The sequence below is a fragment of the Trachinotus anak genome, unplaced genomic scaffold (assembly GCF_046630095.1).
Source record: "Trachinotus anak isolate AG129_WGS33_773 ecotype Australia unplaced genomic scaffold, CSIRO_AGI_Tana_v1 ptg000003l, whole genome shotgun sequence".
In the NCBI taxonomy this organism is placed as follows: Eukaryota; Metazoa; Chordata; class Actinopteri; order Carangiformes; family Carangidae; genus Trachinotus; species Trachinotus anak.
The window spans coordinates 10,143,642-10,170,710 of NW_027273854.1; the positions used below are offsets into that span (position 1 = coordinate 10,143,642).

A 27,069-nucleotide genomic window follows, 5' to 3' on the forward strand; every position below is an offset into this window, starting at 1 on the left:
GTTCATGCAGACTCATGTGTTGCAACAGGCCATCTCAGTGAAATGAGATCAGGGTCATGTCATCAGTCACTCTTGTATAAAGACACACAGGTCACTTTCTTTATAATAAAGGTGAAACTCATCTTTCCCCCGCTCTTTTGTTTAAATCAGATTTACAGTATTGATGCCAGTGACGCCTGATGACCTCAGCAGCACACACAAGACATGAATTTAGGCCAAACACATGCAGTTAAAGCTATTTTTAAAGCATCAGGCTGTGGATGTGCTCCATATAAGAGCAGAGTCTGATCATTTTTCTGATATAATATCCTGAATAATGAATATGTTCAGGAAACACTGCACACACTTCCTCCTGAGCAATAAATATGCCTGTGATTTTAACATTCTCTGAAATTATGTGTATAAACTTTCTCTAAGTGACAGTCAGTGACATAAGCCAGGGGTATTTCTGAGCTTATACAAGGGGTAACAGGAGGACGAATGCTACACTTCCACCAGTCGTGTCTTTACTTTTTATCAGTTCATACTGAGGTCTGGAGCATGGAATATGTCTACTTTCCTATATGTGTATTTGCAGATTAATCAATTTCCATCTGTCATGTGTTGCTTTACCCTGCTGGTGGACTGTTTATGTTTATATTCACCCATCTAATCTGAAGGTCAAGCTTGTTAATAAGCCAGTTCGGGGGAATTCGCAAGAGAGACGTCATCATCAGCATTGATGAGAGTTGCTTTACTCTGCTGGTGGACTGTTTATGTTTATATTCACCCATCTAATCTGAAGGTCAAGCTCGTTAATAAGCCAGTTCGGGGGAATTCGCCAGAGAGACGTCATCATCAGCATTGATGAGAGCTCTCTGTCCAACACTGGTTGTCGATTCCTTTCAAACAGTGCATCCAGCACGGTCTGAACAGCTACCATCCCTCTCAGATGTCATTACAGGGGCTGCAAGACTTTAGGTGGGATATTGCTAAAATCAAGAGGATTTTTTTTTTTTTTTTTTTTTTTAAAGAAGCTGGAACTAAATTATCCAAATACTTGTAAACTCTAAAAGCAATCTAAAGGCAAATATGACATCATCAGGTTTTAAAATTAGGGCAAATTGGTTAGAATTCATTGAAATTTATTTTCTAAATGGAAAACAAACAGTCCTCATTTTCACTCCAAGCTGGAGCTTTGTGGCAGTTTCATTGGCTAATGTGGAAAAAGCCCTGAAGCAGCACCCACTTCCTATGTAGAACCAATCAAACCGGCTCACTGCCTCCCTGCGGACGTGTCTGATCAATAGATCCTCCGACTACGTCTCATGCTGGCAGAATGCAGCTGCGGATGGAAACTGGCTAAATTTGCTGTCATACTGCAAATACAGGTTAACTTATGATACAACATTATTGATCACATCTGCTGTTTCATAGTGTTTATGTATGTTAATGCTGGATTAGAGGTGCTGTTGTGGATCACAGAGTGCTGGCCACATCCTATCTGGAGTATTGGTTTGTTATGCAATCGCTGTGTCCCTGTGATGTTGTAGACAGATCATCATCAACAAATACAGTGCATCACTCCTGTGACAGGATTGGAGGTGGTCTAATTAATTCTTTACTTGTGTTCAAACTCTGTGGCTTCAAGAAATACCATTTTACTAGTATTATATTACAGCAAATTGTACAAATTTACACAATTCATCAAGACACTCCATGGTGCAGAATACACTAATTTTCCACAGTTTACTGAAAGAGATTGGGAAAATGGAATGAGGAATTCTTTCCATTGCTGTCACTGAAAATGACTTCCAGTGGAGCCGAATGATATAGCATGGGGTCTCTGAGGACTTTCGCAGAGCCGGAGTGAGTCAGTTTGGTGAATTAAAGTAAATGATGGTGTGAGTTCTGACAGCTAGCAGCCTGGAATTTGGGCCACAGCTCCAAAATTAGAGGAGCAGCATGTGTGTCCATAGCTAAAACAGTCATGCAGGCCTCTGCTCACCAGCTCCAGATGTCACACATTTTGGGTCAAAATGCAAGTTCCTGGAAAATTCAAGCTCTGTAGACACATAAACATAGAATGATGGGTACTAATTATTAATTAGATCAAAAGTCAAACACACACACAGTATCATCTGTTGAAACTGATTTGTTGTTTACAATCAGTGCATCAACTTGATAATGATTTTGTCAAGTTTTTTATTGAAAAAAGAACATAAACAGTTTTCAACAACTGCAATATCAATATACAGTATTTGCATTATAATTTACAAAAGATAAAAAAATCTGTACAGTCTCTAGTTTGTGCAGGAAGGTGGGAGGACCCTGGTAGAAAAATAAAGACCTAAGACAGGAGACGTGTCAATGTGAGAACAGATAAAATGTTTTAATAGATTTCCTTACCAGTGAAGCAGTACAGTTCTGGCTTCCACTGACGTTATCCAAGCATGAATGTGTCACAATAACACCTAGAGTTATAGTTAAAAAAACATCAAAGCTCAATCTTTGTGTAAGACTGAAGTCAAGTGTGCTATCCCCGTTAAGGGTTTGTGATTGTAGCTGAAATATTGCTCAAGTGACAAAGCAAAGGCCCATTCAGAAATGACAAGTAACTTCACAAGACCCGCAGCGGTGAAGTGAGAGGGTTAACTAAGATGTGTCCAAATTCTGCACAACTGCCATGCCACGAACACTGATGTTAATATAGAGAGGAGACTACGTCAAAATCAACTCTAATAAATCAATGTTTCAACAGCCAATCACTGTTAGATGAGGAAAAGTTCAGGTTTCAAATCAACATCAACTAACAGATGAGTTACAGTTGTCTCTTATATATATGTACACATTTGGCTTTGGGTAATAAACAGTTTGTGCTGTTATTGGGGGGGGGGGGATTCTCTGGTAAGGAAGAAAGTGCACTAAAGCTTTGGAAAACACACTGACAAAATCATGCTTGTCTACATCTAAAAATAACATTATAGGCTGTATCTGTAATCTTCAAAAATGGATACTTTAAAAGACAAATAATACATTTTGGCTCCTAGATTTCTCTCTAAACATACAATATGTAACTTAGCAGCACGTATCATCAACATTCATAACCTCAGCTCTGGCTCGAGCTTCCTGTCACATTCTACCACTGAACTGTATTGCACATTAGAACATGAAGACCTGCGAGAAGTGGCAGTATACTGCGCAGCGAATCACCTCCGATGCTTCTTCCTGTGACATCTAATGCAGTGTGTGCTCAGCTGAAGCCAAACCTCCTGACTGCCTCCCCCGGGACTGAGACTTTTGTTAAGGCACACGTTGCAAAAGATGCTATACTTAGACAAGATGATGATAGGTTGAGGAGCATAGTGTACTTGTGCTCGTAATTTGTGCAAGACATCGCTTTCCTACCTTGCGCCAAGACCATCACACTGAAGAAGACTAGACATACACTTTGCTAAGAGACCAGCTCATTAACAAACAGTAGCCTTTGTTGTGCAGGTGGTTTAACTCCTCAAAAATGATGTTAGTAGCCTTTAAAACAAGATTGTTGGACTTAAAATGATTAAAAATGCATACATTTAGGTTGGCATTTCAAATCAAATCTCAAAACATCTGGTTTAATTGAACTTTTTTGAATTAGAATTAAATATATTAAATTATTTTAACCAGTCAAAACCTCATGTGACGCTTGGGCCACGAAAAAACACATGTAGGATGCTCAAAAATGCAAAATGTGCAAACTGGAAATATACACTTGAATAAATTAACAAATGTAGTCAACCCAATTGGCTATTCTACTAACATATTTAGCTTAATAAGGGTAGTATGCACAGAAACAGACTGCACAGTGTGTAAGTGAAGGCATCTAACCCATTTTAGCTTTGTGCAACCAGTTAATTTACCACCACTTTCACCATAAATAATGATTGTATTTCCTTGGTGTCTTGAGTGTGAGCTTCTGCATTGAGAATTTCATACTCAAATCAGTCTTTTCAAACTGTCATGCATTACTGTCAACAGCATCAGGACCAAAGTTCAAGCTAACTTTAACCCTGTGGTAGTGTTTAAAACTTCTTTATCCCTGCAGTCATATTTCTGATTCAGCCGTCAAAGGTCTTGATTCTAAAGGCAAAGAGTCCAGATTGCATTCAGAGTCTGACACCACATCTGTGTTTGTGTCCTCAAGTGCACCAACCTCAACACCACTCATCTGCCTGTTAGCGTCCTCCTCTTCAAACTCCTCCTCCATCTCCACTTTTTCGAGAGCCACCTCGTTCTCGTAACAAAAGGAGTTCCTCGAGCTGGAGCCGTTGGACTTCCTCTCAGCTAGTTCCCGTGCACTACAGTGGGGCGTGCTGGGCACTTCGTAGGTGTTGTCAAAGCGAGAGTAGTCCACTTTGTAGTAGTTCTTTTCTTCAAAGAGCACCGGCTCAAAGCGGTGGCCCCACAGAATCTCGCTGGCCACGTACGAGCTCCGACACTGTGTGGTCATGGCTGTAGCCTCGACCATGCCCTCCAGAATCACTACAATCTCAAACTCTGCCATCTCCAGTTCTTGTTTGCTCATCTCATAGAATGGGCTGTCCTCATCAATCTCATGTACAATGGTAATTGGAGACACCAGGAAGATTCTGTCAATGCCACTGTCGAAGCCTACGTCGATGTCTACCTGATCCAGAGGGATGAACTCTCCCTCGGCGGTGGTGCGGGACTTGAGGAGCTGGGCCCTGACGTGGGCCTCCACCAGGTGACTCTTCCTCAGGTTCCCCACGCGCCACATCAGGCACAGTTTTCCATCCCTCATGGCCACTGTAGCATAGTGGCTGAACACCAAGGTCTCATTCCTCTTTTTGGGCTTGGCCATCTTGGCCATGACAGCACCAATGATGAAAGCATCAATGATGCAGCCCAAAATGCTTTGGAAGACGACCATGAAGACAGCGACGGGGCACTCCTCTGTCACATAGCGATAACCATAGCCAATTGTTGTTTGGGTCTCCACTGAGAACAAGAAAGCAGCAGTGAAGCTGTCCACATTGGAAACACAAATCTGAGTCTCATTCTCCAAGTCCCCGTAAGAGAGGGCGACTACCCAGAAGACAAAGCCAAAAAACAGCCACGACAGCAGGAAAGAAAGGCAGAATATGAGCAGCATCCAGCGCCAACGAATGTCCACACAGGTGGTGAAGATATCTGCCAGGTACCGCTGGCCTTTCTCACTCATATTGATAAACTGCACATTGCAGTGACCATCCTTCCTGACGAAGCGGCTCTGATGTTGGTGCTCTGCGTGCACCTTGTTTACATTGCCGTTTCCGTAGCCATTTGGGACGGCAATGGTGGCCAGCTTCATGCCGTCTTCCTCGGAGGACACGATGCTGTAGCGGTGGCTTCGCACACTCCCCATCACTTCCACCTGGGAGGGCTGGGCCGATTCTGCTTTGGAAAACAGTCTAAGTTTTTGGTAGAAGCGTTGGAGAAACAGTTTTGAATGATCCCAGGGACACACTCAGGCAGAAAATTTGAACAACAGGACCAGATCCTGCAGGGAAAGGGGGAGACCGGACCTGTGCTTCTGCGGGCGTGCTGTGCACCTTTGGCAAGGGCAGGTCACTCCTCTCTGGCAGCTGGTTTGGACCTCATCAGTGAAGTGGGCTGTGGAAATTACAGACAGAGAGAAAAAATGTTTTAAAGTAATTGGCAGGAACCAGAGCAAAGATCAGTACATGTGGGTGTGTGGTTACTTGCTGTCTAAATAATGGATTGTACACTCAAAGTTAACGGCACTCTTCTTGCAAACACAGACAATACACAAATGGTGAATGGAGTGCGGTCAGAAAGCACAGGGAATCCATTGTTTGTGCATTATCAGTAATAGATCAAACATATTATGCGAGCACTTGAATAGCTGACTAAGTGGGAAAAGATGTTTGTCCTGCTTAATGTAAGTATTAATTAGGCAGGTCAGTCCATGGGGAGCTGAGTCAAATTACAGATCAAGTTCGTGTTAATCCTTTGAGTCACTGGAACAGTACAAGTACAAGTATCAGTACAGTACAGGTATCAGTTCTGTACAGATGTGTCCCTAAACGTCCCTAAACTCTGCACATAAGTGAGAATGCAATGCATAAACTTATGACATGTTACATTGAAAACTTGTTCACAAATGAATACAGTTCATGCTATGTTATGTACGTTACATGCATGGTTGCTATAAGATATGCATGTGCATGGCCAAAACTAATTCACAACTACAGCTGACACCATTACACTACGTAACAAGATTAAATGAACCCTGCAGCTTTTCAGAGAGGAAGGGCGACTTTCTCTGAAAGCAACAGTAACCTTGCATCATATGTAATAGAGCAACAAGGACAGTTAAATTAGAAACACTATTGACTTGTGTGTGTGTTTGTGTGTGTGTGTGTGTGTGTGTGTGTATGTGTGTCTGTGTGTGTGTGTGGCTCGAAAGGTCCATTAAAATGCAACACCACAGGCTACAAAAGGCCATGGACAGCCAGACATGCTCTGCTCGTGCCAAAATAACTCCCCACCTCCACTTTGAAAACTCATCTCATCTCATCTGATTGTCACTATTGTGTTAAATTGAAAGGGCCAAGAAATAAAATACATGTCGGATAAGATGTGCAGGACGTAGTCTTAAATTCCCCTGCATCATCTTTGCTTTTCACAACTGATGATGTCACTGTTGGGTCGACTACAAATAGCAACCTGTCACGTACACTCTTGGGAATATTGGGTGTGGGGGGGGGGTCCATTCATTCACAGCTCAAAGCATGCCAAAGTATTTAGATTGATGGACTTCAGAGACTTTATATGAAACTAGAAACGCTGTATAAACATAAACATTATCCAGCCTGTATAATGCAGATGCCGACAGTTCCAGACCTTTTCTTCACCTTTAGTATTTGGCTAATAACAGCAGAGAAACAAGGCAAACACCAGACGGTAGAAAAGCCAAGAATGCCGAGAAGTCCACACTGGCTGCGCGTCCAACACAAAGACAGTGGAGAGAACATTTGTCTGATACTCTCATACTTTTATCTAAGGCAGCACTTAACACTTGACAGTGCATGGGGATTCGGTGCAAATCAGATCTCTAACTTTTGTGGTGTTGCCGCACTGACACTGAGTGCAACGCAAACTGAGGTCCCACTCACAGTTTATTGTTTTCCTTCCCACCAAGCTTTATTTCTCCATCACTTATTACTTCAGGTTGGTACATGGTGACAGACCAAGGCTTCCAGAGGCTGCAACCTGTGATTGTTTGTTTTGCATGTGTTCTCAATTAGTGCCAACAGCTGAGGCAGATGGAAACTGGTTACATAAAGCTGCTCTATTTTTTATTACAAAAAATCAATAACTATGGCCAGTCATTCAGCAGATGATGTCTTTGGTTCTAAGCTTTTACAGCATTTGTTGTTTTATAATACTATATATATATTAGCAGTCAGACAGAATTTGCATACATTTTACTTATTCATATTTATCATTTTACACTACGGGCTTTGTGCGGCTTGTGCACAGATATGAGTTAGAGAGTTAGTTCAGATTAAGGACAGGGGCTATGCAGATCATCCAGTCCACATTCTGCAGTCTCAAATATCCCTAGTAATAATAATAATAATAATAATAATAATAATAATAACAATAACAACAATAATAATAAAGGCATTAATAAGAAAAAATATGTTGTGTACAGAAACATGAAACAGGAAACAACTCGTTTCATGTAATTAAGTTCGTATTACTGGGCAACAGAGCATGCAGTTTTTGCATCTGACGGTGAGACTAACCATCTGTTACTGCAGACTCTAGCTGTATTTCCCCGCCATATCGCTCACATAAATAGTGCTAAATATATTCCCACTTATTGCACCTACCTGTTGGTCCTCGCAGTGCAAATCTGCCGTTTTCTTTTTGTAATAAGTCCCATACGCGCCACATACGCACACTTCCCCTCTTTTATTCTTGCTGCTCTTTTGCTGTGCTCTCTGTGTTTCCCGTCTGACGCTGTAAAATCTGCCATAACCCCTCTCCTGCAACACTGAGCGGGATATTTGTCGTTGCAAAGACAGACTTTAAAAACACGTGTGCCCACCCCCGCCCCCTGTCGCAGCGATGGCCAATGGAGAGCTGCAGCGCCTGTTCGAGCCACTCAGCCCTCATGGAAGTTGAGGTTTTTGCGTTATCTGTCAGAATGGAGGGCGAAAGCGATCGCATTCCCCGGGCCGAGCGGGCGTTTCAGCTGGGGAGAGAAGCGTCAGTGGGAGGCCAGAGCGATGCCTGAATCGCCACATTTGTGGAAGGAGTCAGAGCGCTGAAATGAATTTGCCGTAATTGACGTTTGTATGTCAGAGGACTGAGAGTCTGTGCGTCTCTGCCCTGGAGTCGAGTTAACACACTCGGTCATGTGGAGCATAGACCCACTTGGTGAAATCTGTGTCGGCGTGATATTGGGTGTAGGTGACTCGGTGAACACAGGGTGGCAGTGTAGAGCCACGCTGGCGAGCGTGATGTGCGGTGTTGCTACAGTTGATGAGAAGGAAAACAAAGACTTTGATTATTCAAAGAACAGACCGACAATTACAAGGGACAATTAGACTTTTATTTGACTTAACATCTGTGGTCATGAATTTTATTCATAGAAGGCATTAAAAAAAAACAAAATCTCAAAAAAATACCAGTTATGAACACTTCACATACAAAGTCACATATAAATATATTTACAAGAGCACATTTTGTTAGACTGTCCTTAAAAATAACTAACCTCATGACAACAGTCCACTGTGCAGTGTGATGTATTTCTTTGTTTGCTTAAGCTACAAAGAGGTTTGGTGCATCACCTCCCCAGTGATGTCAAGATCCGCCTGCAAAGTGTGTCCATTTCTCTTGACTGATGGTAAGAGTGGCCTGTGGGACTGACTGCCCTCCACAGGACGTCTCTCTCTGTCATATTGCTCTGCACTCAGCAGGGGCACCGGCACCCACGTGGTCACGTTGAACAGAGCGTAGTCCACCTTGTAGTGCTTCTTGCCCAGTTTCAACATGTCCTGGAATCGCTGACCCCAGCGGATGTCCGCTGCTGTGTAGGAGGTACGGGTCTGGTGGAGAATACCTGTGGAGTCTTCAGTGTAGGTGAAAGATACCACCAGTTCAAAGTTGTCCGCCTGCAGGTCATCAGGGCCCAGGCTGTAGAGGGGACTGCCGGGTTCCATCTTGTGAGTAATGGTTACTGGAGTGGCGAGAACAATGTCCCGGTTCTGGATAACCAGGTCCTGATAGGACATCACAACAGACCCCTGTGGTTTTTTGACAAAGCGGACTATCTGTGCCCTGACGACCCCCTCCAGGATGTGATTACCTCTGAAGTCCCCAAGGCGCCATGACAGACACAGAACCCCATCTCGCAAGTTGACTACCGCACATTTGCTAAAACCCACTGTCTGAGCTCTCTTGCGAGCAGATGCCATTTTTGCCACAACAATACCAATGACTATGGTGTCAAGGAGACAGCTAACTACACTTTGAACCGTTAACAGAATAATGGCCACAATACAGTTCTCAGTCATCCCCCTGAAACCATAGCCAATAGTTGCCTGGCTCTCCATTGAGAACAAAAATGCTCCAGTAAAGTCGCGCACGTGGCTCACACAGGGTTCATTATCGACGTTTTCAGTGTCTCCGTGCACATATGCAATGAGCCAATAACTGAGACCAAAAAAGAGCCATGAAAGAATGTAAGAGAGGGAAAATACAAGGAACATCATCCTCCAGCGGATTTCTACAAGAGTGGTGAAGATGTCCATCAGGTACGGGCTCCATTCTCCAGGGGTCTTCTGGAAAACCACAGGAAACCTGCCATCTTTCTGCATGTAGCGGAGCCGCCTGCCCTCACCTCCATTTCGGCTGCCCAGTGTGTGGATTGTGGTGTGGTTGGTGTCAATGACGACCTGCTCGCCCCTTTCTGTGCTCATTTTGACCAGGTCTAGATTTCAGTCTTCTGTAGACAGACAGGGACGAGATGGAAAAAGCATGGTTAGGATGACAGCTGTTGAATAACTTGACAGTGCACTGGGGTGCAGGAGGGGCAACATTTTATTCATTACATGTGACTAAAATGTAAAAGGCTCTCAGACTTGTTTGTTAAGCTGAACCCTTCATGTTTGAGCAAGCAGCCCATGTCAGTCTGTGCCTCGGGCGATCAGCAGCTCATGACTTGAGCAGTGCCCAGCTCTGCCAGAGCACAAGTTTCTTAATGGTTGATTATTCACTAGAAGTTCCATTACAGTCTGGACACAATCCAAGTCAGGTGTGCTAAAAGCTCTCTATAAGCACATTATGACCAAATGTTATCGTGCAGATGATTTATTTATTTATTTATTCATTTATTTTTGAACATTCGGCCTATTACAATAAAAAGTCTTCAACGCTGATTAAGAGCTATTAAACAGTGGAAGAAGTGCAAGTTTTAAAGCTTATGCATAAATCACGGTTTACAGTTGTGAAGACTCTTTGTATCATTAAAACAATTATCTGAACCACAAAGATAAATTTAAATAAATTCCACAATTCAACACACCATAAAATGAGCATGTTGTGTCTATAGGACATATTACACAAATAAGGTTAATTGTATGGGTAGTTTGTTTTTTTTTTCGTTTTTTTCTTCATCAAATGTTCTTGTGTATCTGTTTCAGTCAAATTGTGGTTCTGATCTATGATCACACTCTTTGTTGCTGTGGAATTGTACAATGTACCATTGTATAATGTGCAATATCGCTTCAGTTTTTACACATAAATATTTCTCATCATAGTCAGAAGTGAATTGTTGTCCCTGTCCACACTGCCACCCGGCTAAAGACATTGTGATCTCTGCGACCTTTCGAAGGAAAATGGGTGGCAATTGATGTATCTCACAATTTTAACATATTGCACGTGTACTGTAGCAATGTTTATTATTTTTTTTATTTTTAGAAGCACCTGCTGTTTTGCCTGGATTCCGAACTGAAGAGTTTTGGTGTCTGGTTCAAAGTTTGACTGATTATGTTAAGTTCTGCGGTGTTGAACTTTTTGTTTGTCATGTGATGCTTCTCTGAACTTAAGTGAGCTTTTTAACAAAATTGTCCACTGGTTTCAGAATGCTTCATCCACAGGTTTTATTGTGTTGTTGAATACATAGCAATTTTATCAAACTTATTACATTTTATATGTTAAAATAAATTGTGCAAATATTCATTTTATTCATTCAACATCACTACTCATGTTCCTTTTGGGTTTAAACAAAAGAGTGTGTGCGTTCGCGTTGTGAGCCCTTGTTCACAAATAATTAAAGGTCACTCAGTATTTCTAAACTTTGACATAACATTTAAAAGAAAGAAAATGCATGTTCATGCTTTTTCCTATATCACAGATTTAATTCTTATTAACATGAACCTGAGACACCTTACATTTCTCTCCTTTATACACATGATTATCCCAAGAGGTGAGTCTGTGAATCTTGACCTAAGGTACTGATCTGAGCCCATGATGATACATGTATAGATTTAGTTACAACAGTCTGACAAGATTAACCACAGCTTTGGGTCAGAGAAATCTATTTTCTCTGGGTTGAAGAGCCTTGTTTTTTGGAGTTTTTTTTTTTAATCATTTTTGGCTTATTGCTTTCATTTTGAGTTTTGGCAAAGTCTGTTGGCTTCCAGATGTGACCCAGAACAATGGCAGGGAAACAGCAAAGAGACAGCAGTCTTTTGACATCAGTCCTAAAATGACTTCATTTTGAGAAATCTAAAAATGAATGCATTGTAATTTGTATTAGTATTCATAAAGGACCTATATGTTCTTACCCCAGGTAGCTGTTAGGTTATCATAAACGTGTTTATGTAATCGCTGATTACTCCACAAGTCCTTAGAAAGTATGTCACGGTTAATTAAGCAAAACCTCCAACCTCAGTGTGGTGCAGTTATTAATCTATTTTTGCCCTCATGAGGGTAAATTATTATCCTTCAACCAGCTCTAACAGCTTTCACCTCCCAATGTTACCACAGATGTCAAACTTTAACCGCACCGCCTTCTTTTCAAGAACACAGAAACTACACCAAAGGCAGGACATTTTTATCACTTTCTTGTTACGCACTTCAGTGATCTGACAGCTGATTGAGTTGTCACTGATGAAAGGTTTGTTATCAAGTTAATATTTCAGTGCAGAAACCTTTCACTGTAATCAGCGATCAATCAGGTGTTTTCAAAGCAATGTCCCTCCTTGCCAGAAGGAAGTCCGACTTTTATTTCACATTTTTATTGCTTAATTGAGTCACATGAGAGCACATAGTTGATGTTTATCTGAGTGTATGATAAGTGGCTTCTCCAGCAGTACTAATATTTTACACCCGTGGTTTTAATTGGAGGCAACTGAAAACTTGCTTTGTTATAGTGTTTGCACAAGAGTGCCAAGTGTGCTCTTGTTCCTTTCAGTCAGATAAATGTCAATCCAAATGAGATTTTGCTGTAGTTTGAATGGGATCCTCTGAATGGGTGAACAGTAACTGAGCACTTAAGGAAACAAAAATAGTCTGACTGAAAAAGTCAAAGATTGTGGAAATATGCACCCTCATGCCTGAAAACTGCTCCAAAACTCAAACCACCCTCATAGTTTTTAACTGCATTGCCTTCAAGGCTCAAAAGATTCATAAGAGAAATCATGAGGTGAGTCTCAAGTGTTTTACAGTTACTAATTTCTTTTGCATGCACGAATAACAGCGTGGCAAGTATTAATAGCATTTGATAAATCGGTGGAGGGAAAATGCTTAGAAAAACAACAAGTTACCAAGGCAACATGCATTTATATGTAGGTGAATGCTTGACTCATAAGCTGCAGTGCCACAGGTTTCACGGCCTGATTTCTACACAGCAATCACTGAGTCCACAGACAAGGACAACAACAGGTTACAGGACAATCAGGTCTGTGAAAAAGGTCACAGCGGTCCTGCACACCCACCAGCACTTGTTTCGCACGGTTACAAACTGAGGAGGGAAAGTTACAAAGACTGTACATGGACATGTTGTTAAGGTATGGCCTAATTTTGTATTTATGTCAACTTTATAGTATATGTTTGTTTGTATGTTTCATTTGCCACTTTTCATTTTTATTGTTTTAGAACTATTTACTGATCTATTATCATTCACCTTTTGAATCCTGTGAGGCACTGTGTGTGAGAGTTCATTAAGAGCTACGGACATGTAGAAGCACATTGGGCCAATAAGCTTAAGTCTTAATCCTAAATTAGATGTCATGATTCCTAGAGAATTACCTTATATTAGCTTGTGCATTTTTTGTGCAAGAATTGTTTTGTACACACTGAGGGTTAATGGTCCACATGTCCTCATCGTCCTTTATAATGATTTATTTTCTTTTTTCCTTCCAGTTAGTACAGCTGAGGTACTGAAACATAGTGTTTTTCCATTTCTATCAGGAATTGACTGCAAATGCAGAAAGAAAAAAACATGTAATCTAATGGAATAATAAAAGGAGCTTATTAATGGTGTCAATTATCATTTTCTTCTGTTCCGACCCTACTAGAAGTAGCCTCTGACCAATCATTCTTTTCATGTATTAGCTAGAACACACACATAGTGTCAAAATATATCATTAAGAAATTTTTTTTGTAGAGATGCAAGCACAGGTTTTTATATCTCTTCCCAATGGAAAGCAAAAATTAGATTGCAGTCAGTGGTCATGTTTATGAATATAAGATAACCTTTAATAACCCTGCAGATCTCACAGAAAAGCATAAATATTTCAATGTTAGACTTACCTGCAGAGAAGAAGGTCTCACATCTGTTCTGCCAGGCTTTAGCCGATGTGTTACCACTGTCGAAGTAACCTCTGAGTTTTGTTGGCTGCAGAGTGCTTGTGGGTCGGCCTGGTCCTGAGGCATAGTCTCACTTTCTTCTGATATCACAGCAATCACTGCCCTCTGAAACCCTATTGGACAATCTGGAAGAATTTATGACCTATGGAATATTTTAAAGGTTCCTCAGGACAAAAACATCATACGTCCTCTGACCATTTGTTTCAGGTGATGAAATATGAATTGTGCAATCCAAACAGTCTTCCTCAAGATGACAGAGCCAGAGAAATTTTGACGATTGATAGGCCATGTATATTTGAGGCATTTCCCTTTGGATTTCCGTAATTCATTAGACAGAAAGTTAACCATTGCTCCACCAGGTGGAGACGCTGTCATCGGCACAAGGATTTTCTTTGTCTCAATTGTCCTCAATTTGGTTCTGATAAGACAGGAGAGATCACAGCTGAGCCGCCAGGACACGCTAACTTTTAAACCATGTTTATTATGGCCATAAGAAAGCTGTTACAAAGAGGTCAACAACACCAAAACAACCTTGTGTTTTTAAAAATAGAATATGACACCTTCCCTTCCCCCCTTTGAAACCTACCTCATTCAGTACATATTGTTTTGTTTTTTTTTTTCACATGATATGTGAAGAAAGAGATAAGACACATTCCTCCGGGAGATAACCTGTGAAGAGCAGTTCATCAGTCATTTACAAGCAGCAGCTATATAATGAATAAGTGAAAACACAGACAGACAGGAAAAAGTATTACTTTACTTACATTGATTTAAGTGTTAAGACGTCAGACAACAACATCCAACATGATCACATAATGTAGACATCCACAATTTGAAAAGAAAGACATTTCAGGAGATCTGGCCACAGGATCAGAGGAATAAGGGCTATAAAAGAAGGAGTGTTATAAAAGAAAACTTTTATTAGGTCACTTTAGTGGTTAGATATTAATTATTGGTGCTATAAACCTGTGCTGTCAGCAGAAAAACAATAGCAAAACAATGTGTTACAATTCTGTATGTCTGAAGTGTGACTGCGTGGGTGTATGTTCAGACCTGGCTGTGTCATCGGGGTCATGCAGGTGAGGGGTTGAGGTGGAGTCAGTAAAGGTGGATTTTCAGCAGGTATTATAAAATGGGCAGAGACCATGTGGACTGAGACTGAGAGGAAACTCACTCTGCTACTACAGTCTAATGGAGGAAGAGTCAGGGCCTTCATCGCTTTAACTGCAGCCACTGGGAGCTGTTGATAGAGACGCAGCCTGGGCTGTGTGGAAACCTCATGAAACAGTAAAACAGTCATTTTCCTGTCAACCTGGAGACCTGAGGGTGATAACCTCAGTGGCGAATGATCGGGTCAGTCGAGGTGTGAAACGATGTCAAATATTCAAGATAAAGAACCTGTTTCTTAATAGTCCATAGTTCAACATCCTGCCAGCCGAAAGATGACAGATGTAGCTCAACATTATACAGCTCATCATTTTAGAGCATGAAAGGAAATTGCACTTGATATACTTGACTTCACTAGTGACACAACAATACTGTATGCCAGTGCAAAGATGAAAACATCTGGTTCGAGCATCTGTCTTTTTCCTTGTTCTTTTTTTCTGTTTTAGAACTATATTACATTTCTACATCATTATGGACGACACACACCACCACCCACACACTTTTAAATATATGGAACACATATTGTGGCAGTGCAATTGCGGTTGTGAGGAGATTCTAATAAGTATTTCATAACATAAAAAGCTTGTGAAATTGTTCATGTACATGGCAAAAAAAAAGACAAATGACAAAACCTGAATTCATCGCCCAGCTGCCAGTGTTTTTAATGACTCATTCTGCTAGAAGACACGCTATCCCCCTCCACTACACTGAGACCAGTCTCCAGTCTTTGTCCTGCACCCAGGACTGGGAGTGCTGCCTCTTAGGTAAGGTAAACTCATGTCTCCATTATCGGCTGCTTCGCCTCACTGTCCTGTATGATGGCCACAGTCCCATTGTAATGCAGAGCCAGCTATGATGACAAACAGCAGCTGGAGCTAACCTGTGTCCACCGGCAGGTAAACAGACAGCAGGAGTAATTGCACTTTTGTTCTGACTGTTTACACACTGAGGGATATGCTGAACGCTCAGTGTAATTAATCACGCAGAGGTATTCTTGTACACTATTGTGGATCATTCACATTGTCTCATAGTGCACTTGTGTGGGCTGGTGGGTGCCGTGAATATGTGGTTAATTGTCACAGACAGGCCTATTTAAGAGTCATGTCAGGATGAAACCTGAAGAAAGAGAAGGCAAACTGGCACACAGCTGTCAGTCAGTCTGCAGTTATTAGTCATATGTGAAGTCTAATAGCCTGATCCCTGCAGTGATGCTTTCACAAACATTAAGATTTTGCAGCCACAGTCAGGAGAAGGCTATCCTCTTACTGGGTTTACTAACAGCTGGTAAGTGTAACTTACATTTCACAAAACAATGTTTAAAGAATTGTTTCTGGAAGAATTTTGGTTCACATTTGTCTCCGGTATTAGGACTTGGACATGTTGAATCCAGCTGCACAAATCGCAGATGTCTGGCTGAAATGTTGATAAGTAAAAACTATTCATCTCAACCACAGTATGAAAACTGCACCCAGATAATATTCGTGCCTTTCATTGAGTACCAAACTCTGTCAGTTGTAAGTACTGTGTTTTACTTTTTATGAGAATTTGTTTTTCCCGTTGGATCTTTCATCACTTGATCATTTTAATGATTAGACTGAATTGTGTGGCAGTACTTTATTTACCTGTTAATATAAATCTGCTGAGCATGTTGCAAATGTATTTTGACTAGATAAAGATGCATACAAGAAGTCTGTTATAACATTTCCAGCATTACTCCAGTAGTCTTGTCATTTATTAACTATTTATTTTTATTTTTAACAGGACACAAAGAATCTCCGTCTAATTAGTCGTCTGCAAGCAACAATTGTAAGCATCAAGATATTTTCAAGTGAACACAGAGAAACAGAGAGCATGTTATAGTCACATTCATTTTGATTTTACACCACAGGTATGGAGAGATCCTGAGCTGAAATGGAACACATCAGTTTACAAGTATGATGAAGTGGTCCTGCCAGTATCTAAAGTCTGGACCCCAGAGATCCGTGTAACAAATGGGTAAGTCAGTCACACGGCAAAAGAGCTTCCGGCTACTATCACAAATTCACTTCATGGACAAGTTGATCTGAAACATCTGTCATCTCCTATGTGTGTAGAATAGTAACAACTATGCAGCACAGCTCCCATGATCTGCTGGCGTTCAGTAACGGCACCCTGAGGCACACTGTGATCATAAACGCTGAGGTGAACTGTGAAGTCAATCTGTTCAACTTTCCCTTCGCTGCTGATGAATGTCCTGTCGCAATCCAAACCTGGGCTGCTGGCGGTGAGCTCAGCACATCACTTGTACAAATATTAATATTCCATGACAGATTTAGAGCAAACTGGGTATTAAGTGAGAATTTCCTGATTTATATATTTTTATCATTTTAAATATTTGCTAATGTGCTATTCTCTCATTTTGAGTTTGGTTTTTCTTTTTCTTTTTTTTTCTTAAATCTTAAATCTTAAATCTGATAATAATAATAATAATAATGTAATGTCTTTTAATGTGTGATGCATCATTTTGCTCAGGAAAAAAAAAAAAAAACGTGTGGCTGCAGCCCATCTTGCACCAAACTCAATCTTAATTTATGCATTTTTTGTCAATCAAATGTATTCATTTCCTGCCTGTGTAAATATCATGCAAAACAATGTTAAAGAGGACTTAATTTCATTTAGGGTGTGGTACAGAGCTGGTATTGGGTGACTTGAGGATGGTTGATGGTAACCACGGAGACTGGAAAACTGACTATGTGGACTTCCGAAAACAAAGAGATGACCGCAATTACATCATTGTGAGTTGAGGAATAGTCATTTACACTTCATGATTCACTAAATTCCTGCAATAGTGGTATTGACCCTAAAATTAATTAAAGTGTTTACAACCATATTCCTCAGGTGGCACTGAGCATCAGATATGTCAACCCCTTCATTACTTTATTGCTGCCCAGTATTCTGATCGTCCTGGCTGATGTGGTCAGTTTCGCCCTCCCTCTTGGAGGCGGTGAGCGCAACTCTTTCAAGGTCACCCTAGTGCTCAGCTTCACCATGTTCCTCATCATCCTCAACGATCAGCTCCCTGGAGACAGCCAGTGCAGCCCCATCATCCGTCAGTCAGCTTGCATGCATGTCACAAACACACACACATACACACTCACAACACACAACCAAAACATATGACAGCATCACAGTCGCTAAACCATCTCTGTTGCAGGAATCCACTTCTGTATTTGTCTGGTGCTCTTGGTGTTGAGCATGCTGGTGTCTTTGGTGCTGACACGGGTGGCGAAAGACGGCAGCCTCATTTCCTGCTGCTGGTCCAAAAGGTCAATGCGAAAAAAGGCAGGAAACAAGGAAGAGAAAGAGGATGAGGGTGAGAGAGGGTGGACTGTTAAACAATTATGTCTTAAGTTTGTACTCTACTCATTTGAGACAGAGCTGAGAAGTGTTTTGACACCTGTTTTTTAAAATAGAAAAAAAGCGCTGTTTCATAATTCAGTGTCTCTTCATGGCTACTTCAGTCCCTACAGAAGCCAAACCTGACATCAGTGTTGTTCAGCTGAATGGTTCGGAGGAGGACAAACATATGCTCAGAAAGGTGGTAAAATTCCTGGAAGCTTTTGAAGCCAAGGACCTGGAATGTGAGAGACATCAGATGTTTGCCAACACACTGGACAAGATCTTTTTCTGGTTCTATTTCATTTTTGGCACGCTCTACTTTTGTACCATGACTTATGTGATGATCAAGCATACATGTAAAGTTAACCATTTTGATTTCTGGTACTAATACAACTGATTAACTCTGTTATTGTGTGTCATAAACAAAACAAACAAACAAACAAAAAAAAAACAAAACAGCTAAACTAAACTGATTAGAATAAAATGACAACTTAAATATATGTAGGCAAAATCTCATAAATTCAACAATTTAAGTCAATTCTAACTTGCAAATGCAAACAAATCTCAGTGCACATTTATTATATTTGTTACATCTATTTATCCTCACATTCATTATAATATATCAGATATTGCGGCACTGATTTGTACTTAAACATGTCAAAATGTGTTTAAAACATTTTATATTTCACTCCTTTTCCTTTCATGACATTCTTTTCCCAACTGAGTCACATGATGTGTACAACATGTAGAATTGTCATATAAAACTGGGATTTTTGCACACATCCAAAACCATGTTCCCTCAGCAAATACAATATATCAAATCCAAAGAAAAGACAAATGGGATGTGTGAGACACTGAATGTGCTCAACACTGATGCTTCTTTGTTGCCACCTTGTGGTTAAAACCATTCACTGCAGACAAACTGGTGGCCTGCTGCACTGCTCCACACTCTGACTTGGACCTGATGAAGTTTTAACCAGCAGGACCTCAGCTTGAGTTGAATATTTATGTCCAACATAAAAACAAATCTGCTAAAGGTTGCTAATGACAAGTGAATTGAGTTTTAATAACTTGACGCTAGATTCAATTGCAAATAAATATAAACCAATATTCTTATTGGGTAAGTTTATCTTGAGTAATCAGCAGGGAAATTCTAGTTGAATTATGACACTTTAAATATCCTATGAAACCACCGGAAGTCTACTTTGCTTTAATGTTTTTTTATTTAGAGCTGCTCAAATATATTCTTCACAATGAGCCATTAGTAAGATTTACATTTCAAAAATTATGAAAAAACTTTATTGTCCATAAGTACTTCCCAGAGAATCCTGGGTAAACAAGTTTTTATATAAAACCTGACCCAATTTTAAAGACCTCTCCCAACCACATACACATACAATGTCAGTTATTCCAAACTTTTTTCCTTTTAACAAAATAAAGTTTGTTTAAAAAAAGGTCCACAACCTAGGTTTGATTAGCAACCATAATAAGGTAACAACTCTATATTCTATATTATCTATATTTTCCCAAAATGTGCTTTTTTTTACATTTATAGATACAGCCAGGAGGGCTCAGCTGTCAACTGGCAAGAGGAATAATTTCTCCTACATTTGAGGCACAATTAATGCTTTAAATTTTAGAACTGAAGTGTCCTGAATTAAGGGCACTGTCTCGATCCAAATCCTCCCAGGAATCAAGCATTTCAACATTACCCTCTTAATGTTAATATGTGAACAGTACTATGCACTTTACTACTGGAATGAAGGGCAATTCTGGTCGTGTGTGTGTGTGTCTGTGAGATGGTTGTTTTAAGTGAATACAAGGTCTTGTTGTGATAGTTATATATATATATATATATATAACTAACTGTCAGTAGAAGAAATATAACTCCCTAAACTCTGCACTGATGCACTATCAAAATAAATGTATGACATTTAATCTTCAAAAACTATGCTATATTTTATTTGAATTCATACAAAACTTTGGCAGCTACTATTGAATTCATCAAGCAGTGAATTCATAGGAAACACATACAAAACCCATATACCCTCAGAAAAGACCAGCCACCCAGAGGAGTCAGGTAAATTAAATGTGTTCATCCAGTGTTATTCTCCATCACAAAGCAGATGGATGTCCCTTGTCCTCTTCAACTTCAAGGTCCCTCCGTTTTCTTCATTGCCTTTAGTAAAAAAAAAAAATAAATTAATGCAACAACTCATTAGACAAATAGTGGAATAAGGGGATTAGGTTGCATTTTCAAATACCTGTTTAAAAATCTGGACACCAAGGTAGTTCTTTGCCATGCTTCTCAGGTTGGACTTTCCACCCAACTTGCATCTCACATAACCGTACAAGTTGGCCCATTGTAAAACCAAGCCCATTATTACAACAGCCTGTGGGACAAAATCACAAGAACCGACAATTCGCAGTTATTTAAACACACGCACATGCACACGCACACACACACACACACACACACACACATAAACACACAAACAGAAACTCTGAACTAACCAGCCATTTAATCTTCAGGGAGAAGATGGTGCTGAACACAAAGATGATCCAGAAGACGGGGCACACAATAAGTCCAAGCCAGAAGATCCTTGACTCAGCGCTGGATGTTGCGTTCGGACTCTGTGTCTGTTAACAAAAGTAAACAAGGTTTCATCATGTCCAAATGTCCCCATTGTGGCATTCGATAGTTCTAAGAGAGGACAAAGCAGTCGTTTTATGTTACAGTATCTTCAATTGTCTAATAGGGTCATGCAGCTACATTACAGGGTAAAAATGCTTAACAAAACTTACACTGGCACTTAACACACTGTGAAGTGCAGTCGGTCTATGAAATTATATGTGAATGCACCACATCTTCCACAAAATGCAGACAGGAATACAGTCAGCTCTGTGTTACTGTGTCCTATTATTATCCCATTCTCTATTGACTGAGAATGCTATTACTTTACAGAAAGCCGGTGTTGTTTGCTGTCATGGTCATGATTAATTGTAAAAAAAAAGAAACATGATGAGGCTGTTTAGTTATCTTGGTTTTCCAACTGTGTGTGTCACATGTGAGAGACCTTTTATCTTAACTTAAAAAGAGCCCTGTGCAAATACCAGCAAGGTATTTTAGATGTACCTGATGAGCATCTGCTTACCTTCCTTGACTCAAACACCCAGTGGCTTTTTCCATCTTCGTCCACTTGATTCCACCACCGAAGGCCCACCAGCAATCTGCCGGAGACGTTCTAAACAAAAAAGCATAAATAACATTGTACACATGTCTAAATATTCACACAAAAAAAAAGAAAAAAGGAAAGAAGAAACTGAAACAAAAAACAATTACTACTATAATTTAAATAATATAAGATTATTTTATCAATCAATTAAATATATTTTTGGTCAAACATAAAATTAACTGGAAAAACCTTAAATAACAAATGCCAAAATACCAAATATTCTCTAACAGTGTTATCTTTATTGTCAGGATTTGATGCTTTGTTTATCTGGGAATGGGACACTTTAAAACTACACTATGAATGAAGAAAATCATTGGCAGATTAATAGATAATGACCTTGACAGTCCAGAAGTCACATGACAGTAGGAGGATGATGGTGACCATACAGGCAATGAAACGAGTGCTGAGGATGTCGCACAGTAAGTAGACCAAGATGGCACTTGTTCGGAAGAAGAGATGGAAGAATGAAGCCAAAGGATGCCTGAAATACAGATTGTCATTTTATTCTTTCTATTTTAGGTAAAAAAAAAAAAAAAAATTGGTCAGAATGCAGGACAGTTAGCTATAACCACAAAAGCAGCACATCTTACTTAATTTTAGGCTTTCTTAGCTTGTTGTGGTCGTCATCTTCACCAAAAAGTGGAGCGTCGTGAGAGTCCTGAAAAGATTAGCAGGTTAACGCTAACACTGCATACACCAAGCTAAACACCAGTTTCCTCACCTTAGTTTGTAATTTACACCTGAAAAGTAATGAACATTTAAGTCTTAAATGTCGATTAAGACGTGCTGCACCACATTTAGGCAAATATTCTTCTCTACGTTGTCACAAAATCTAATTTAGGATCGCTCACCTGTCTCAACATTTTGATTTTAACACTTCAGGATGTATTTCCTGGTGACGTGGTTGTAAACAATACGGTGTGCGAAGGACCACAGGCGGGCGTGGCTTTAAAGTTGCCTGACTTAAAGGTAAGACAAAAATAAATGTCGCCTGTGATTGTTGTAATATAAAAAAAACACTTGTATTTTAAAATTGTGATTTCTTTCAGACGCTTTGGTAAAAGGTTTCTTTGATACGTTTTATGAACCGCCTATTTACATACGTTCAATAGAGCTACTACGAACAGTTATTTCTTTCATCGATCAATCTGCTGGTTGTTTTCTTCATGGATCTAATAATTACAATCAGAAAATCGTGTAACATGCCCATTTCAGTCTCTTAAAACAAGTTTAAAATGCCCACCAATCCAAAGATATTTAGTTTACTATAATGTAAGAATAAGAAAACCTATCAAAACGTATGGGTTGGAACCTTTTTATATACAGTCTATGGTTGGAACTACGTAAAGTTTGGGAAATTTAAACAATTAATTATATGTCAATGTAGTTGCAGATTAATTTTCTAGCTATCATCAAATCAATCAACTGACTAGTTGCACAGTTTTGATAAAAATCTGAAGTAGATGCCAGTCAGATGTTGCAGTGATAAATAATAATAATAATAATAATAATAATAATAATATTTGGTGGTACAATAAATCATTCCGTTTCATTCAACATTTCTTATTTTATTGCTTGCCTTTATTTTACTGCATATACAGGCTGAAGTATAAAAGTTAAAGATCAGCTTCACAATTATTTTTTTTTGTTGTTGTTATTGTTTTATACAGGCTATGACATAATGCGAGACATCAAAATATACAGGCCATAACATAATGCGAGACATCAAAATATACAGGCCATAACATAATGCGAGACATCAAAATATACAGGCCATAACATAATTAGAAACATCACAGTGATGATATTTGTCAGTCAGTGTCTACTTTACAAACAGAGGGAAATAACTTTATTATAGAACAAAGCATCATCATAACAAAGTAAAAATTATACAAAACAGTTTTATAATGTCAGAGCAGTTGGCTGTTTGGACATCCCGCAGTGTTACGACGTCAGATAAACCTCAAACAGACTGGCGACTGAATGCATGCGGTAAAAGATGCCAAATGGAAGTCCAACATTGACAACAGCGGCCCACATGTTGAAGTCGTAGAATTTAGTTTCTGTGTCATGGTCAAACTGGGGACGAGCGCCGAATGCTGGCATGATCCACAGCTGTCAAAGAAGGAATCAAGAGAACAGGTTGAGGATTTGGTAAATTTTCAAACACTGAATTTGAGGCAGTGAAGGAGAATGGTACTCACTATGATGTTACCCAGCAGCAGAAACGCGCAGACCTCCTTCAACACCCGTCTCTTCCATGGCAGTTTGGGTCTGTGCTTAGCCATGTGGCCATGCAGGCCGTGCTCTGTGGGTTGCGGGGTTGGCTTTGTGTCCATGTCTGATCCTTCAAGGCTGCTCAGCTCTTTGCCTGGCTGCATCACATATGGATTTGCAACCACAGTGACTGGATGCACCTCATGAAAAGGCTCCCGGTGCAGTCCTTCGATTATGAAAAAGTTCTGCAAGCCGAGCTGGATCACCATCAGGATAGCCCAGGCCAAGTTTAGTCTGTTTAGATGGCCTTTGGCTCCAGTTCCAATCATGGCTACTATGGTGAAATAGCTGATGATAAATTGCCCCAGTGAGGCTCCCACCAGCAGACCCACATCCAGGCTACGTGTGGGGTTTTTCTCTGATACATGCTCCCTGTGGTCCACCTTGTAGATAACACAGCCAATCACAGTGGAAACAGACATCGTGGTCACTATGACTATATTCATGATAAAGTGCATCATCACTGCTTTGTCTTTCTTGTCGTCATCATCATCATAATCTTTTTTCATTTCCATCTCATATGCAATGAAGGTTGCCAGACCGGCCACCACTAAGAGAACTCCCATCACAGGACCCAGATATACGTCCTTCAGATGGAATTTGATTTTGTGGTGGATGTGCTCATCTGCTACTCGGCTTACATTTTTCCACATGACATAGGCCATGGCAGAGGCAAAGAGACTGTACTCAATATTGAAGGGGTACAGGTAGTAGTAGGCTTCCTTGAAGATGCTACATGAAGTGTGGCTGCACTTGCACTTATCGTCTCCATAACTTGCTGTAATACATGACAGAGCACACGAAGAGAGAAAAGCATTATGTTGTGGTCTTTTCAATGATTTATTGAATCTACTTTGATTGCTTAATCTGCTCTATGTACCTTTACTGATGTACAGGCTTCGTCCAGAGAGTTTGGTGGTGTTGCTGGGGTAGTCGGGAACAGTTGTTTGGTGCACGGACTCCTCAGTGACCGCTGTCATCCACACAACCAAATTTGTGGAGAGGGTGAGCATTAGCCCACAGCTAAATAAAAGAGGAGGGAAACAAGAGGAAAGAATGGTCAGAGACCAAAACAGCAGCAAAAAAAACATGATCTGCTTTACCAGACAGTGTTTCTTAATGTCAGAATTTAATGTCACATCCATCAAGTAATAATTTTTTTATTAGATTTTTTAAAGCCAAAGCTTGTGTATTGCAAATTTAGGGCTAAAATAATTTTTTCAATTGGTTCAATTGGTTCATGAAATTGGCAACAGTTTTGATAATTGATTAATCATTTAAATCATGCCTTCAAGCAAAATGCCAAAAATCTACTGGTTTCAGCTTTGGCAAATGTGTATATTTTCATCTTAGTAAACTGACAGAGAAAACAAGTAATTCAAAGACGTCGATCTGGACTCTGGAAAATTGGGATTTTTCACCATTTTATGACATTCTATCAACAAAATGGTGAAAATAATCACCAGATTAATCAATAATGAAAATAATCCCTTGTGGCAGTTCTATTACAGTTTACTGTAATAAAAACAAAATTATAATTGAACCTTATAAAGGTCTGTGAATGAGAAGAAATTTCTGCTTTTGGCAGTGAAACAACGTCAGTTCTGTAGCAGAAACTTTAATTGTTCATCTTATGTTAAAGGCAAAAAAATCTACTTTTAAGTGATAGATACCCTCAGAGGTAGCATGTCTACAAAGAGAGAGTGATGAGAAGAAGAGAAAGGAAATCGATTAATCACCTACCGTGTAATGTTCTTTTGTAGCTGCGCACAGTCCTTGGAGTGGATGCAGAAGAAGTATGTCTGCAAATTGATTTCACAATTATTTTAATATTTTACAACCATAGAGACTCAAGTCTACAATGTAACCTGTGTAGCACGCTGGCATTTATAGGCATTTTTACCTGCACAAGTAAGAAAACAAGCTGCACCACAGGGAAAGCAACCTTTACAGCAGAATCACAGTGGAGGTAGCCCACATAGCTGGCTATCTTGAAAATGTCCATTATAATACTGAGCAGTCCAAACAGCACAAGTCCTCCTGAAGGAAAAACAACATGTAGAACAGGCACTTTAAAAAAAAAATAAATATATATAGGTGCTTCAAAATTGCTCTGTAACTAAAACATTTGATTCTAAAGCAAAGGGAACTTTTACTTACCCCTGAGCCATATGGGTCCAGCATGGGCATCCTGGTAAACAACAGCGTTTTCATTCCTGGCCGTGTAGATGATGTAATAAATCATCCAGATGGAGGTGAGGAGGAGGAGGATAATAAGATAAATCTGCACGTGAGAGATTTTGATGTTGACATCGTTGTGAGCGCTGCCACTGGCCAAGGCGCAGCCCAGGATCAAAATGTTTACACAGATGATCCCAGAAACCATCCATCCCCAATTTCGGCCCCTCTCCTTTGCGACTCCACTGGAGGAGATGTTCAGGTCCGGTTCACATGTGTTCTCCACTTGAATTGCTGCATTAATGTTGTTGGAGAGGTGGACTTCCTCCGTCTCCCTGTCTTTGGCCGTCATCCTGCATGGTTCACAGGGATTGCCATCGGTCAGGCAGTTGCAGGGATGGCCAGTGTTCAAACACATGATTCTTCTCTCTAAGATCTATTCAAAGATGAGTTGTTAGTTTGAATCTGGCTGCATGTGAGACAGTACAGGTTTAACAGCTACACCCACTCTCCGGCTTCCTTTAAATACAGTGCCCGCCCAAGTGAAACTTTTCCATGCGCACCAAATCAGCATAATTGTCACCCTGTAGGTGCTACACAAAAGAGCAGTTTCAAATCAACAAATGGTATTTAATCTCCTCTTCTTGTGGCTCTTATTTTGGCAAGCAATGCATGTTAACAGTTAAGGCTGTATTGAATAACATTTCACAAGAATGATTATGTGGACTAGCTGTGCTATTTTCCTGAAAAAGTCATCTCTCTTAACCCTCTCCATGACTGATAAAAATCAAGAATAACAGGACATTTTAAAAACCTATATAAGAATAGCTCCCATTGTTTAGCGAAATTGAGCTTTTATTCTCAGTGACCTTCTAAAAATAAAGGATTGGTTTCAGGATACCTGTAAGCCTACCTGGTGTAGTGTTATCCTGAGAAGCAGTCTGGACTGTCATGGTTTTTA

At 40.1% G+C, this 27,069-nt stretch overlaps 5 protein-coding genes across 6 annotated transcripts; 1 reads left to right on the forward strand and 4 right to left on the reverse strand.

The window, feature by feature from the left end:
• Positions 1-2,167: 2,167 nt before the first annotated feature.
• Positions 2,168-8,058, reverse strand: LOC139615660 (inward rectifier potassium channel 2-like). The gene is made up of 2 exons (XM_071473532.1): positions 7,884-8,058; positions 2,168-5,634 (listed from the first exon to the last, which is right to left on the reverse strand). Exon 2 carries the CDS (start codon positions 5,384-5,386, stop codon positions 4,067-4,069), a length of 1,320 nt encoding a protein of 439 aa, XP_071329633.1. The 5' UTR covers positions 5,387-5,634; positions 7,884-8,058; the 3' UTR covers positions 2,168-4,066.
• A 528-nt stretch (positions 8,059-8,586) lies between these two features.
• On the reverse strand, positions 8,587-14,167 carry LOC139615676 (inward rectifier potassium channel 16-like). The gene is made up of 2 exons (XM_071473533.1): positions 13,816-14,167; positions 8,587-10,003 (listed from the first exon to the last, which is right to left on the reverse strand). Exon 2 carries the CDS (start codon positions 9,975-9,977, stop codon positions 8,823-8,825), a length of 1,155 nt encoding a protein of 384 aa, XP_071329634.1. The 5' UTR covers positions 9,978-10,003; positions 13,816-14,167; the 3' UTR covers positions 8,587-8,822.
• Positions 14,168-16,176: 2,009 nt separating this feature from the next.
• LOC139615792 (5-hydroxytryptamine receptor 3A-like) lies at positions 16,177-19,630 on the forward strand. Its single transcript, XM_071473542.1, has 9 exons — positions 16,177-16,323; positions 16,408-16,553; positions 16,801-16,845; positions 16,928-17,034; positions 17,133-17,302; positions 17,698-17,813; positions 17,917-18,127; positions 18,233-18,391; positions 18,540-19,630. Exons 1-9 carry the CDS (start codon positions 16,248-16,250, stop codon positions 18,803-18,805), a joined length of 1,296 nt encoding a protein of 431 aa, XP_071329643.1. The 5' UTR covers positions 16,177-16,247; the 3' UTR covers positions 18,806-19,630.
• Positions 19,631-20,283: 653 nt separating this feature from the next.
• Positions 20,284-22,586, reverse strand: LOC139615808 (Golgi apparatus membrane protein TVP23 homolog B). The gene is made up of 7 exons (XM_071473543.1): positions 22,505-22,586; positions 22,244-22,311; positions 21,990-22,134; positions 21,573-21,662; positions 20,932-21,057; positions 20,682-20,810; positions 20,284-20,596 (listed from the first exon to the last, which is right to left on the reverse strand). Exons 1-7 carry the CDS (start codon positions 22,514-22,516, stop codon positions 20,570-20,572), a joined length of 597 nt encoding a protein of 198 aa, XP_071329644.1. The 5' UTR covers positions 22,517-22,586; the 3' UTR covers positions 20,284-20,569.
• Positions 22,587-23,212: 626 nt separating this feature from the next.
• Positions 23,213-27,048, reverse strand: LOC139615708 (proton channel OTOP2-like). Of its 2 annotated transcripts, XM_071473537.1 has the most exons (7): positions 27,010-27,048; positions 26,091-26,544; positions 25,834-25,970; positions 25,674-25,732; positions 24,811-24,953; positions 23,858-24,708; positions 23,213-23,768 (listed from the first exon to the last, which is right to left on the reverse strand). In XM_071473537.1, exons 2-7 carry the CDS (start codon positions 26,524-26,526, stop codon positions 23,598-23,600), a joined length of 1,797 nt encoding a protein of 598 aa, XP_071329638.1. In that variant the 5' UTR covers positions 26,527-26,544; positions 27,010-27,048; the 3' UTR covers positions 23,213-23,597. The 2 variants fall into 2 exon arrangements, with proteins under 2 accessions (XP_071329638.1, XP_071329637.1); XM_071473536.1 differs by lacking the exon at positions 27,010-27,048 and having other exon boundaries at positions 26,091-26,916.
• Between the last annotated feature and the right edge of the window lie 21 nt (positions 27,049-27,069).

What these genes read in the sequence shown, in the direction of transcription:
- LOC139615708 (XM_071473537.1), bottom strand. Translation starts at nt 26,526, where the DNA reads ATGTGTTTGAACACTGGCCATCCCTGCAACTGCCTGACCGATGGCAAT. An exon ending in TGGACCCATATGGCTCAGGG is followed by an intron (nt 25,971 to 26,090) that starts GTAAGTAAAAGT and finishes TTTTTCCTTCAG; the next exon opens with GAGGACTTGTGCTGTTTGGA. An exon ending in TGCTGCTGGGTAACATCATA is followed by an intron (nt 23,769 to 23,857) that starts GTGAGTACCATT and finishes CTTCTTTGACAG; the next exon opens with CTGTGGATCATGCCAGCATT.
- LOC139615808 (XM_071473543.1), bottom strand. An exon ending in CTAAGAAAGCCTAAAATTAA is followed by an intron (nt 22,135 to 22,243) that starts GTAAGATGTGCT and finishes TCTGTATTTCAG; the next exon opens with GCATCCTTTGGCTTCATTCT. An exon ending in CCCTGAAGATTAAATGGCTG is followed by an intron (nt 20,811 to 20,931) that starts GTTAGTTCAGAG and finishes TTTGTCCCACAG; the next exon opens with GCTGTTGTAATAATGGGCTT.
- LOC139615676 (XM_071473533.1), bottom strand. Translation starts at nt 9,977, where the DNA reads ATGAGCACAGAAAGGGGCGAGCAGGTCGTCATTGACACCAACCACACC.
- LOC139615660 (XM_071473532.1), bottom strand. Translation starts at nt 5,386, where the DNA reads ATGGGGAGTGTGCGAAGCCACCGCTACAGCATCGTGTCCTCCGAGGAA.
- LOC139615792 (XM_071473542.1), top strand. Translation starts at nt 16,248, where the DNA reads ATGCTTTCACAAACATTAAGATTTTGCAGCCACAGTCAGGAGAAGGCT. An exon ending in CCAAACCTGGGCTGCTGGCG is followed by an intron (nt 17,303 to 17,697) that starts GTGAGCTCAGCA and finishes AATTTCATTTAG; the next exon opens with GGTGTGGTACAGAGCTGGTA. An exon ending in GGAAGAGAAAGAGGATGAGG is followed by an intron (nt 18,392 to 18,539) that starts GTGAGAGAGGGT and finishes TGGCTACTTCAG; the next exon opens with TCCCTACAGAAGCCAAACCT.